Below are 12,405 nucleotides of genomic sequence, written 5' to 3'. Positions count from 1 at the left end.
TTGCGCCTTTCCTGGAACTCGCTTTGGAGACCAGGCTGGCCTCGAACTAACAGAGATCCACCTGGCTCTGCCTCCCGAGTGCTGGGATTAAAGGCGTGCGCCACCACCGCCCGGCGGTTGCACACATCTTTAATCCCAGTACTGGGAAGCACACACACGCCTGTAATCCCAGGAAGTAAGATGGCAGGGTGGAGAAAAGTATGTAAGGCGTGAGGAAACAGGAACTAAAGCAGCTCAACTGAGACCCTTTCAGGTGGAGACTCAGAGGATTTCTGAGGATTTGTGGAGTTGGTGAGGTAATAAGTGGTGGCTGTGGCTTGCTCTGTTTCTCTGATCTTTCAGCTTTCACCCTGATAGCTGCCTCTAGGTTTTTTATTATAAGACTATTAGAAATTTGAACAACAGAATGGGGAAATGATGTGGCTATATTGCCATTTAAAAATTGTAACAATGATTAAAAATACATAGGAATACAATGAAACTTTCTAAAAGAACGAGGTTGTACATCTATAGATAAACAAGAGGGCTGGGGAAAGTAGCCCAAGTGTGTAAGACAATTTATGTGTGAGACCAAGGACCAAGTTCAAATCCTCAGAACTCAGGTCAAGCAGGGCATGGCAACGCAGCTCTGTAATCTTAGTGTTCCTTTCCTTTGGAAGGTGGAGACAGAAGAATCCCCTGGAAGTTCTCAGCCAGTTAGATGATATACAAAGAAGCAATGAAAGACCCACACCTGAGCTAACTTCAGCAGGAGTGCGATAACCACACACACACAAACATACACACACACACACACACATACACACAAAACAAACCACATGTATTTTATCATGTGTGTGCTTGTACATAATGGTGCCAACACATCCTATGTGTGGAAGTCAAAGGACAACATGGGACTCAATTCTCTCCTTCCACCATGTAGGTCCCTGGGACTGAACTTAGGATGGCAGGCCTGATTGCAAGTGCTCTTCCCCACTGAGCCAACTCAAAGGTCCCCAAAGTGTTCTTCCACAATGCCCTTATGTGTGAAGTGACACACACACTCCTCTTCTACTCTTGATCGCCTGATGTACTTCTGAAGTAGATACAATGCTCTCCCCGTCTACAGATCTGTGTAGTTGCACCTGAAGAGTTTAAACAGGCCTCAAAAAAGTGGCAGCTGCTCACACAGAGAAAAGAGGCCCTTAAACAGAACCCTGGAGGCACTACACTCAGAGGGCAGAAGTTACCAGAGAATAAAGAGTTTGCTGTAACGAGGAGCGACATTTCTTCCTGAGATAGACGAAGGCATCGACAGAGGCGGGCCTGCTCCATAGCACACACCATCCCAGTGAATTAGGAGTCATGCTCGTCTGCTGAGAGAGAGAGAGGGATTCTACAAAGGATGAAGTGTAATAGCTGCAGCAGTAACTTTATGGGATGTCAAGAGGCATAAAAGAATCAGGGAGGAACAGAAAGAGCCTGACAGAAAGCCCACACGACAAGATCTGAAACTCAACTTTCCCCATCAGCTGATTTAACAGGAGAGTACTGCAGAAGACAGTGCCAACCATGGTGCACAGGAAGCCCGCCAGTGCAGAGGCTGGAGGACATAGAAGCTGAGGACTGCCCTCAGGCTAACCATGGTACACAGGAAGCCCAGCCAGTGCAGAGGCTGGAGGACATGGAAGCTGAGGACTGCCCTCAGGCTAACCATGGTACACAGGAAGCCCAGCCAGTGCAGAGGCTGGGGGACATGGAAGCTGAGGACTGCCCTCAGGCTAACCATGGTGCACAGGAAGCCTGCCAGTGCAGAGGCTGGAGGACATGGAAGCTGAGGACTGCCCTCAGGCTAACCATGGTACACAGGAAGCCCAGCCAGTGCAGAGGCTGGGGGACATGGAAGCTGAGGACTGCCCTCAGGCAGGAAGAGACTAAGAGCAGACAAGGGAGCTAATGGCCTGGGAAAGAGTTCCTACCCTCATCTGACTGAAAGATACCTGGGCCCAGAATGCAGAGCTGTCACTGTGACCTGGAGGTATGAGGCAGTGCCACGCCCAGAACCCAGGCCTCTTCCATACACTGTCCACTGCTGGGGTCTAGGATCTCAACATTGTCTAGATGGAAACTGTACAACAGGAAATTGTTTCAAACACATTTATTATTTTTACAGATTCTCTCACTAGTGACCCTGCAATGCATGCTGGTGTCTGTGAGGCCAGGCCTGGGATCACATTTGTGGCCAGGCTCAGCACAACTGTCCAGAAGGCACCTGTCTCAGGGGAGGCAGCTTTCTGAGGACCCAGAGGACTGTCCTGTGCTGGGGAGGAGCTGTCACTGTGGGATCACTTGCTTGTGATCTCCTGAGTATATTTCTCAGGAGATTTTGTTTGAGACAGGGTCACACTATGGAGCTCAAGAGGCTTGTAATTCTCTACATAGACAAGCCTGGCTTTGAACTCTCAATCCTGCTGTGGCAGACTCCTGAGTGCTGAGAATATAGGTTACCATGCCCAGCTCCCAGAGAGCAGTTCTAAGGTCAAGACGTGATCAAGGTGCCTGAGCTTGGACGTCAGTCTCCTTTTCCAATCACACAGCTGCAATGCAGAAGGCATCAGGAGGCCAGGCCTGGTCTTAGGAACGGCAGCAGTGGCCCGACTCCAGATCAGAACAGCAGCAAGTGCACTGCGATTCAGTCTCGCGGCTGTCATAGTGACTCCAAGTTCTTCATGTGTTCTCATTAACATCCTGTTTGCTGGGTGGTGCATCTTGTCAAGCCCTTCATATTTACTGCTGCTCCTTCCAGGTACGTGGGGTCCCCTTTCTCTCACCGGCGCTGGTTTAGACCTGTCAGGTTCTTGAGCTAACACAGGGATAGAAGCAGAGAGAGAGGTGAGGCTGGCCTAACCTCCAAGACCACAACGGGAAACCCTGGGTTAGTCAAGGCAGAGGCAGCTATGACACAGTCAAGCACACTAGGGCCCAGGGCAGACGTGATGAGTGATGGAGCACAGGGATGTACTGCCCTCCTCCTCCCCAGCTCCAGCAGCTGTTTCTTGAGGCCAGCGAAGAAGAGGTGGGAATAAGATACTGAGGCTAAACCAAGATCAGCTTTATTCAGCTTGCAGTCCAAAGCTACTCGGGTTGATGACATGTTACAAACCGAGTGGAATGGGAGGCAGACAGTGGTAAACTGGGCAGGACTTACCGTGACTGCTGCACCCATCAGTCCTTGCACCAGGGCTTCTCCAGTGGACTTCACCTAAGAGGAGTCTGGGTCAGATTCTGTTAAGCCCCCAGAGTGAGCTCAAAGGTGAAACGGGTAAGACAGTTCAGGAAGCCTATGAACCCCACAGTGGAGTCAAGATGGTTTAATGTAGCGGAAAAGAGCCTACGGACAACAGTCACAGACAGACAGAGCAGACTTTAAGGAAGGGCTGGCATGAGGAAGAAACAGCCAGCCTCCTTGGGAAAGCCTTTGGAACTGTCAGTTAAGGTCAACAGGAGGCAAGAGAACAGCTGGGTGATCACGTGCAGCTTGAGGCAGGCAAGTGTGCCCACTGGGAAGGGTTTCCAAGTGGCCAGTCCCCAACTACCTGCTTAGCTGTGTGGCCCATGTTCATTGCATCATTAATCCGGTTTTCCAGGAAACGCCAAGTATCTTTAAAGTCCGGGGAGGAGTCCTGCATCATGACCAGCTCTGTGGTGTTGTAGATGCCAGCCAGCACCGCACGGCGGGTGTACCAGTTAAACTGCAGAGAGACCCACCCAGCAGCTGCAGAATCACTGCACTGTGTGTTAAAGGAGCCTTGGGTTTTCCCACTCAAGACCTCAGGGACTCCCAGGCTCCCTCCTCATTTCTCTTCTCTCTCACTGACACATATGGCCCTCTGGACACCACTACTGCCCTGCACTTGGCTGGGCATCCAAGCCGCCTGTGAGATTAAAACTGTAAGCTCCTGGTCCCAACCTCTTAAGTTGAGTCAGAGGTCTAAATTAAATACTAGGAACCAGGAGGTTTAAACAGCAGCCGAGGTGATTTGACTGGTGAAATGCCCAACCCTCTGAGTCCTGGGGAGGTTCTACAATCCAACAGTCATGACTAAACCACATGGGGAGAGCTGACGCAGGATCAGAGAGAGGTTATAACATCTGGGTGAAGCTGAGATTTTGAGTCCCCGGTGACTTCTGCCAGCACGGTAATTGCTCTTCGGAGGACTAGCTCAGCTACTTAGTGTTTTATTCCTTTAATTTCTTTGCTCTCTAATTTGTTTTCCTCCCATCTCTGTTGGTGGTATATTCCCACACAGATAAAGTTTATTAAAGCACTTTGTTACAAATATGGTGCATGTATGTGTCTACATACCTTCCCATCCTGGAGACCACACAAGACTATCACATTTTAATTTCCTTTACCAAGGTGTATATATTAATATCCTACCAGAAATATGGCAGCACTTAACAAGTCATATTCTTCCTGGTGCCTCCTTAAAGGGGCTTATTGATCTCCCAGCAAAATGGGTCAAGATGGGGGAGGAATTTCTTTTTAAAGCAATGTCTCAAAGTTAGTCTGAGCAAAGGCAGACATGGAGGAATCTGTTGCAGAATCTGTCTTAGGAGACGGAGGGGAAATGGTTATGATAGAGCAGTCCTGTCATAAGGCCCCAAGGTCTGTGCCATCTCTACAAGTGGGAGGGATAGTCACTGGTTCATGCTCAAATGCTGGTCCTTGGATGACAATGACCCACATGCCACTCTGACTCATCAAGACCTTTCCTCCTGAGATGGGAATGACACTGCTGGCCTTCCAGACTTTTGATCAAAGAAACTTCACAAACTTCAAGAAATGCCTGACCCAAGCCTTCGCTAGCAAGCTACAGGCCTACAGAAAATACTCACATCAGTGGACTGGTCCCCAGCATAATGCCACATGTCATCCACCATGCTGGTGAGCAAGCTCAGGCTGGGTGGGATGTTGTGAGGAAGCAGGAGGATGCTGAGGGCCTGAAGAACAAATGACAGAGGAGGTACCGTGTGCAGGTAACAGCAGCACAAACAGGGCTCACATGGGAGGTAAGGGGTTGTCACAGGGACAGCCTAGTTCTTGCTCTTTGAAACCCATCATGGGTGGAGGTAGCAGCAAGAAACCTTGACTGAAGGTAATGGGGCTGGGGACATGGTTTTGTCCTAAGATGACCTAATCAGTCTCCAGGCCAACATTTCAAATTGGGAATACTGACAGCTGAAGGGGTCACTCCTGTCTAAAAGTCCTGGAAACAAGGATGGGAAGGGCACTCCACTGTCACAATAAATTTCTGTTGCCTTGTTTGACTCAAGTTGATTCCTGTTCCCCAAAACAAATTTCTCCCAGTTGACACTATGTCAGAACCAATCTGAGAGCCTCCTTTAGCAAATACCAGCGTCTCCAGGCCTGACTGAACAAGCTCTTAACACTTTACAAGTCTATAATGCTCTTGGCCACAGGGCTGGCAGAGAGGTCCTTCTCTAGCTGGAAAGCGTTCCCTTGCAAAGTGGCCCAGAAGGCAGCACTGTGCTGACCAGGCAGGTGGCTGAAACCCAGCACTGCACTGCCCGGGCTTTAGGAGCTACAGGTAATCAAAGTCCATCAGCTGGCCCACCAAGGTCACACACTCAAGAATTCCAGCTGCGCAGAGGACACTGGGTGCCTAATCACCCTCATTGCTAATGTGCTTTTTAACTCAGAAAAGGGCCACACCGTGACAGGCTTCAGAAAGGAGAAAAAGAAGCTTTAGAAAATGGAGGCAGTCCTTGCAATGGATACTCCTTTGGCAAGCATTACCCTAGCAATACAACAAGAAGTCCAGTCCTCAAGATCTGAAGCACAACAGGGCATCATTCACTGTGTAAAGATGCTGATACAAACTTCTGACTGTCCTGACCTTTCTCAAGGAAGACTGCTCCTCCTTGAAGGCCTAGTGGTACACTCAGGCTGCCGGGTCCACCCGTGATATGAACTGGTACGCAGGGCCACTCACAGGTCCATGAACTTGACTCAGATGGCTTGGAACTGTTCCCCATGGCACTCCCTAGCAAGAACCTAGCTCTGCCAAGTGCACTAGGCTTTCCTGGCCCTGTGGTACAGACCCATGAACTAACTTCTCAACAGTGTGCTAAGTCCTCCAAGGCACAGTGCGGGGATGGAATATTGTTACTGCTGCTCTGTAAGATGGACTCTGTACCCGGGGCCAGTGCTCGATGTAGGGGATCAGCATCCTCAGTCTGGTCTCCACGGCATCCCTCAGGAACTGGTCTGTCTTCCTCTTCCTGGAAGAGGGAAAGAAAACAGTGTGTCTCTAGTTCAAAAGCAGGAACCACACTGCCTACGCAGCCCCAGGAGGAATGTGCTGCCAGCTCCTGAGGAAAACTGTCAGCACAGGCTGCTGCATTTCAGACCCATCTAAGCTGCAGGCTGTTAGCACTACTCTCTGGGCACCTCTTGTATCAGCTTCCCGGGGAGGGCACGTGGCCCATCCCTTGCTGCCACCCTGAGCTATAAGGCCGTGCAACTTACTCTGCCTGGCCCAGCTGTACCAGCTTCTGCTCCTCTTCCAGTAGCTGGGTGAGGCGAGCATTGCACTGGGTAACAAAGTGAAGGATCAGCTCACTGCCGTCACTCCCAAACATGCTGGCTGCTGCGCTGGAAAGACCCAAGGACTACAGGAGGGACGGCAGAAAAGGGAGTAAGCACATTGAGGCGAAAAGCCTGATTATCACAAATACCTCTTTCCTTAACGGGCTGGACTTTCATGGAGACCCCGACCCTTCACTCTGAGCTCGTGTGATTTCAGGGACCACCACTAGTCCACCGAACCCCTCAGTTTATGCAAAGCATGACTCCAGGTATGCATGCTGGAGTTCAATGACTGGCTCGGGGCTGGTGCATGACCAAATACACAACTCAGGAGTCTACCTTAGGAACCCTGCTTAGTACAGGAAGGCTCTTGTTTCATTGTTGTTGCTGTGACAATACCCCAGCACTCAGGAGGCAGAGGCAGGCGGGTCTCTGAGTTCGAGCCCAGCCTGGTCTACAGGTCAAGTTCCAGGACAGCCAGGGCTATACAGAGAAACCTTGTCTGTAAACAAAACAAAACCCAAAGCAACATGGGGAAGAAAGAGGAGTTTATTTGGCTTCCAATTCCAGGTTTCAGATGCTATCACCTCAGGAAAGTCAAAGCAAGCACTCAAGCAGAGTCGTTTCACATCCACAGTCAAGAGCAGAGAGAACAGGTACGCCAGCCACCTTATTGTGTGTTTGGTGCCGCTTAGTGCTCAGACAGCTTTCTCTGTTCTCACAGGCAAGAGCTCAGCTCATGAAACAGTGCCACCCACTTTCTCCTCCATTAACAACCCAGACAATCCCCCAGAGGCATGCCCACAGGCCAACCTGATCTGGATCAATTTCTCAATCAAGGACTCTCAGGTGACTCTAGGTTGTGGCAAGTTGGTAACTAAAAACTAAGCATCATGGGAAGGGATAGTTCTCTTCCTGCTGGACTGCTGCCCTATTTCAGCACAGCATGGGAGCTTGCTGCAAAGGAGCTCAAAGAGGACCATGCTATGATCCTCCTGTGAGCACGTTCTAGCAACACTGACTGTGACACTGGACCAGGCTCCTTCACTTCCCTTCATTAAATGGGTCAAAATACCCCTTCCTACTACAGCCCAGTTAGAGCTGAGCTGTAGCTCTGGAACCTGGGGCTCCACCAACACTGCAGGGGCCTGGAGAGAACGCGCCCTTCCTGTCATGCTGCCTTCACCCAGAGCTCCAGCAAAGTGGGTCTGCCAGGTGTCTGTCTTTAATCATTCAGTTATTTTTGCAGTATGGGGATGAAACCTAGGGTCTGGGCATGCCAAGCAAGCATTCTACCACTGAGCTACAGCCCACACTCTGTCAGCTGTTTAAACACATTTTCTTCAGTCGAGCCACTGAGGAGCCACAAGCAGAGACGGCCTTTGCTTTCCTGATCCATATTGATTGTTGAGCATCTACGGAGGCAGAACCTCGATGTAACAGGAACAGGCAGCAGGAAAGGAGGAAAAACACATTAATCTGACTTCCTGCTGCAGGGCAGGGGAGCTGCCTCTCTTCCGCAGGAGAGCAAGGGTGCAGCGGCACTGACATGAATGGTGGCTGCAGGATCACCGCTGCAGGATGGCTGCAGGATCACCGCTGCAGGATGGCTGCAGGATGGCTGCAGGATGGCTGCAGGATCACCGCTGCAGGATGGCTGCAGGATCACCGCTGCAGGATCACCGCTGCAGGATGGCTGCAGGATCATCGCTGCAGGATGGCTGCAGGATGGCTGCAGGATGGCTGCAGGATGGCTGCAGGCCACTGTGCACTTTACACACTCCGTCTCACTGCCCCGCACACTAGCTCTGTTCAGGGGCATTCCTTACAAATCAGGAGACGGACGGAGGCTTACAGCTCTCACCCACAAACTGGGTCGGCGGTCTACAGGTAGTAAGCACCCAGTACGAAAGAAGATAAGAGGAAAGCCAGTTAACAGAGTATTCCATTTCATCCAACTTTTCCAAATAATCCCATTAATTTCTCTCACATTTGTGAAATCTCCATCAATTTCTTCCTCCCCCCACAAATTTCTGCTTCCTCCTACTCCTTACTTAGGTTCCCCAAGCTATCACTTGAACACTTGCTGCCCTTACAGAGAACCTGGTTCAGTTCCTAGCACCTACAAGCAGCTCACAGCCATCTGTAACCATTTGTTCCAAGAGATTCAACACCCACTTCTGGACTCCTCTGGCACAGGTACATGTGATGCATACACACACACACACACACACACACACACACACACACACACACACACACATGCAGGCAACACACACACACAAAACAAAAATAAACCCTTAAATTTAAAGAAAAATATTGCTAGACATAGCTCAACAAGGAAAGGAATTGTGTCATGTGAACACTGTCACTGCCCCTACAGAGTGTCTGGCACATAACATTGCTCAATAAATATTTAAAGAATGACTAAGAGTTCTTAAATTATTTTTCATGTTAAAAGAATAGGTGCTGGGCGGTGGTAAGTCACGCCTTCAATACTGGGGAGGCATAGACAGGCAGATCTCTTAGTTCAAGGCTAGCCTGGACTACAGAGCAAGTTCCAGGACAGCCAGGGCTATGTAGAGAGACTCTGTCTCTAAATAAACAAATAGACAGATTAAATAAATAAACAAACAAATAAATAAAGAAGAAGACAACCCAGACAACCCTGTAGTTGTGAAGCTCTGAGCTAGACTGGAAGAAAGCATGAGGCCCTTTGTGGTTCATTTGGGCCGCTGCCCACCCTCACCTCTACTTACCTGGGCTCCTTCAGCAATGGCCTCTGCAGTCCAGCCATGGGCAGGCACAAACTCTAGGGCTGCTGTCAAGATGCGATGCTGCAGCTGCTCCTCACTCTCATAGTCCTCTTCCTCCTCTCCACTCTGGTCTGTGTACCTGAGATACAGGGCCCAGCACACATCACCTCAACCTTCACAGCCTGGCATGCAGAATGAGCCCAGCCAGAAACAGGGGTCCTGGGTCTCCTCTAAGCATGTTAAGAGGGGCTTTACTTCTGCATTAGTATGGATGTTTTAATACCAACAAGGTTCAAATCCTATCATCCTTTCCTTCTCTCCACAGTAAAAAAATGTCCAGGGACTTGAGTTTTTTTTTTTGTTTTTTTTGTTTTTTGTTTTTTGTTTTTTTCTTCCCCCCCTCCCCCCTCCCTCTCGGGACTTGAGTTCTTATGATATGAAGACAATGGCCCTGTACCAGCCTGGGTTTCTGCTTATCATCCTTAGACAAGTGTGTCCAAGCTGGGGCCCACAGGCTATATGTGTCCCATGAGAACTATGGATATGGCTCAACATATTTATAGATGACAAAGTCATGTCGCAGAGTCATAGGTTGGATACTCTATGGTGTTTAAAGGCTTCTCTTATGTCTGCACCAGGCTATAACTCCAGGAGAGCAAGAAAAATGGTTAGTTTATTCATAGGTATAGATCCTCAAAAAATATTTGTTGAGTTGCAAAGTATTTAGCTGGGTGTCTGCCAGCAATCCTAGCACACGGGAGGTTGAGACAGGAGGAAGTTCAGGAGTTTAAGGCCAGTCTCAGCTACACAAGAAGAACATGCCTCAAATTTATCATCAATCAACCAATCATAAAATTAACAACAGGGGCTGGAGAACATCTCAGCAGTTAAGAGCAATTACTACTCTTGCAGAGGATCTGAGCTCAGTTCCCAGAACCCACACTGGGCAGCTCACAACTGTAACTTAAACTCTAGGGCAGCAGGTCTCAACCTGTGGGCCTCAATCCTTGGGGGTCTAACAACCCTTTCACAGAGGTTGCCTAAGACCACTGGGAAACACAGATATTAACATTACAGTTCATAACAGCAGCAAAATTACAGTTATGAAGTAGCAATAAAAATAACTGTATGGTTGGAGGTCACCACAACATAAGGAACTGTACTAAAGGGTCGCAGCACTAGGAGAACTGAGAACCACTGTTCTAGGGAGTCTAATGCCTTGCTCTGGCCTTTCAAAACAGACACACACACATACACAATTTTTTTAAGTACTTTAAAAAAACTGGCCGGGAGGTGGTGGCGCACACCTTTAACCCCAGCACTCGGGAGGCAGAGGCAGGCGGATCTTTGTGAGTTTGAGGCCAGCCTGGTCTACAAAGCGAGTTCCAGGAAAGGCGCAAAGCTACACAGAGAAACCCTGTCTCGAAAAAAAAAAAAAAAAAAAAAATTTATTAAAAAAAAAAAATAGGCTAGGCATGGACATATATACCTTTAATCCAGCACTCGGGAGGCAGAGGTAGGCAGATCTCTGTGAGTTGTAGGCCAGCATGGTCTACATGGAGAGTTCCAGCCCAGTTAGGGTTACATAGTGAGACCTTGTCTCAAAACAAGCAAACAAAACTTTGTAAAAAAACCCAAAAAAACAAAAAAAAAAACCTCCAATTTTCCATTGAGGAAAGTTCAATTTTCAGTGGAGGGATTAACAAGAAAATGATCTGCTAGGGGTGATAGTGCACGCCTTTAATCCCACCACTGGAAGGCAAAGGCAGGAGGATCTCTGTGAGTTAGAGGCTAGCCTCTACATAGCTAGTTCCAGGACAGTCAGAGCTACACAGAGAGATCCTGTCTCAAAACACCAAAGCCAACCAACCAACCAACCAAACAAACAAACAAAAAACCCAGATCTAATAGAAATGTAAATTATTATTACCATGTGGAAGCCAAGTTTGCCCTATACAGGCAATGAAACTTTAAATGTGTTTATCTTTTGCCTCTATGCTCTATGTAGCCCAGGCAAGCCTTGAACCTGTGATCCTTCTAGTGCTGGCTAGATTTATGTCACCTTGATACAAGCAAGAGTTATCTGAGAGAAGGGAACCTCAACTAAAAAAACACCTCCGTAAGTTCCAGCTGTAGGGCATTTTCTTTCTTTTTTCTTTTTTTTTTTTAATTTATTTATTTATTATGTATACAGTGTTCTGTCTGCACATATCCCTGCAGGCCAGAAGAGGGCACCAGATCTCATTACAGATGGTTGTGAGCCACCATGTGGTTGCTGGGAATTGAACTCAGGACCTTTGGAAGAACAAGCAGTGCTCTTAACCTCTGAGCCATCTCTCCAGCCCCTGTAGGGCATTTTCTTAACTAGTGATTGATGGGGGAGGGCCCAGCCTGTGTGGGTGGTGCCATCCCTGGACTGGTGGTCCTGGGTTCCATAAGAAAGAAGGCTAAAGCAAGCCATGAGGAGCAAACCAGTAAGCAGCACTCCTCCAAGACCTCTGCATCAGCTCCTCCCTCCAGGAGGAGCTGTTTGAGTTCCTGTCCTGACTTCCTTCTACGATGAACAGTGATGTGGAAGTGTAAGCCAAGTAAACCCTGTCCTCCCCAACTTGCTTTGGTCATGGTGCTTCATCACCACAACAGAAATCTTAACTAAGACACTTTAGTAGTTGGAATTACTTCTTCAGAGTTCTTCACTTCAAAGTTCCCACTTCTATGGAGATAGACACAAGTGCTTTATCATATTATGTCTCCTACCAAACAATGGAATCTAAATAGTCATCTAAGACAGGTTAAATACATTTTGGTTCATTCACTACCAGAATATTATACCACTACTAAAATGACACCAACTGTGAAAAGACATTAAGAATCTACTGTTGAACAGGCTATGGTATACATTAAGAATCTACTGTTGAACAGGCTATGGTATACATCTATAATCCTAGCACTTGGGAGACTGAGTCAGGAAGATTGCTGAGTTCAAAGTCTGCCTAGGCTACAGAGTGAGATCTCAGCTTTAAAAAAAAAATGCTTATAGAAATATCTAAAAGGCAT

The 12,405-nt window shown here is 48.3% G+C and overlaps 1 protein-coding gene across 2 annotated transcripts in view; it reads right to left on the bottom strand.

Annotated features, from left to right (window-relative positions):
* Positions 1–2,122: 2,122 nt before the first annotated feature.
* Positions 2,123–12,405, bottom strand: part of Coq9 (coenzyme Q9) — a 15,963-nt gene continuing 5,680 nt past the window's right edge. For both annotated transcript variants that reach the window (XM_059264584.1, XM_059264585.1), the window contains exons 3-9: positions 9,352–9,487; positions 6,533–6,675; positions 6,201–6,285; positions 4,879–4,983; positions 3,576–3,731; positions 3,188–3,241; positions 2,123–2,842 (exon numbers count right to left, since the gene is read on the bottom strand). In XM_059264584.1, the coding sequence (XP_059120567.1) occupies positions 2,807–2,842; positions 3,188–3,241; positions 3,576–3,731; positions 4,879–4,983; positions 6,201–6,285; positions 6,533–6,675; positions 9,352–9,487 (715 nt within the window). In that variant the 3' untranslated portion in view covers positions 2,123–2,806. The remainder of the gene's footprint in view (positions 2,843–3,187; positions 3,242–3,575; positions 3,732–4,878; positions 4,984–6,200; positions 6,286–6,532; positions 6,676–9,351; positions 9,488–12,405) is intronic.

Source organism: Peromyscus eremicus, chromosome 5 (genome assembly GCF_949786415.1).
Source record: "Peromyscus eremicus chromosome 5, PerEre_H2_v1, whole genome shotgun sequence".
Classification (NCBI taxonomy): Eukaryota; Metazoa; Chordata; class Mammalia; order Rodentia; family Cricetidae; genus Peromyscus; species Peromyscus eremicus.
The sequence above is the reverse complement of the archived record's forward strand: the minus strand, read 5'-3'. Positions and strand labels throughout refer to the sequence as shown.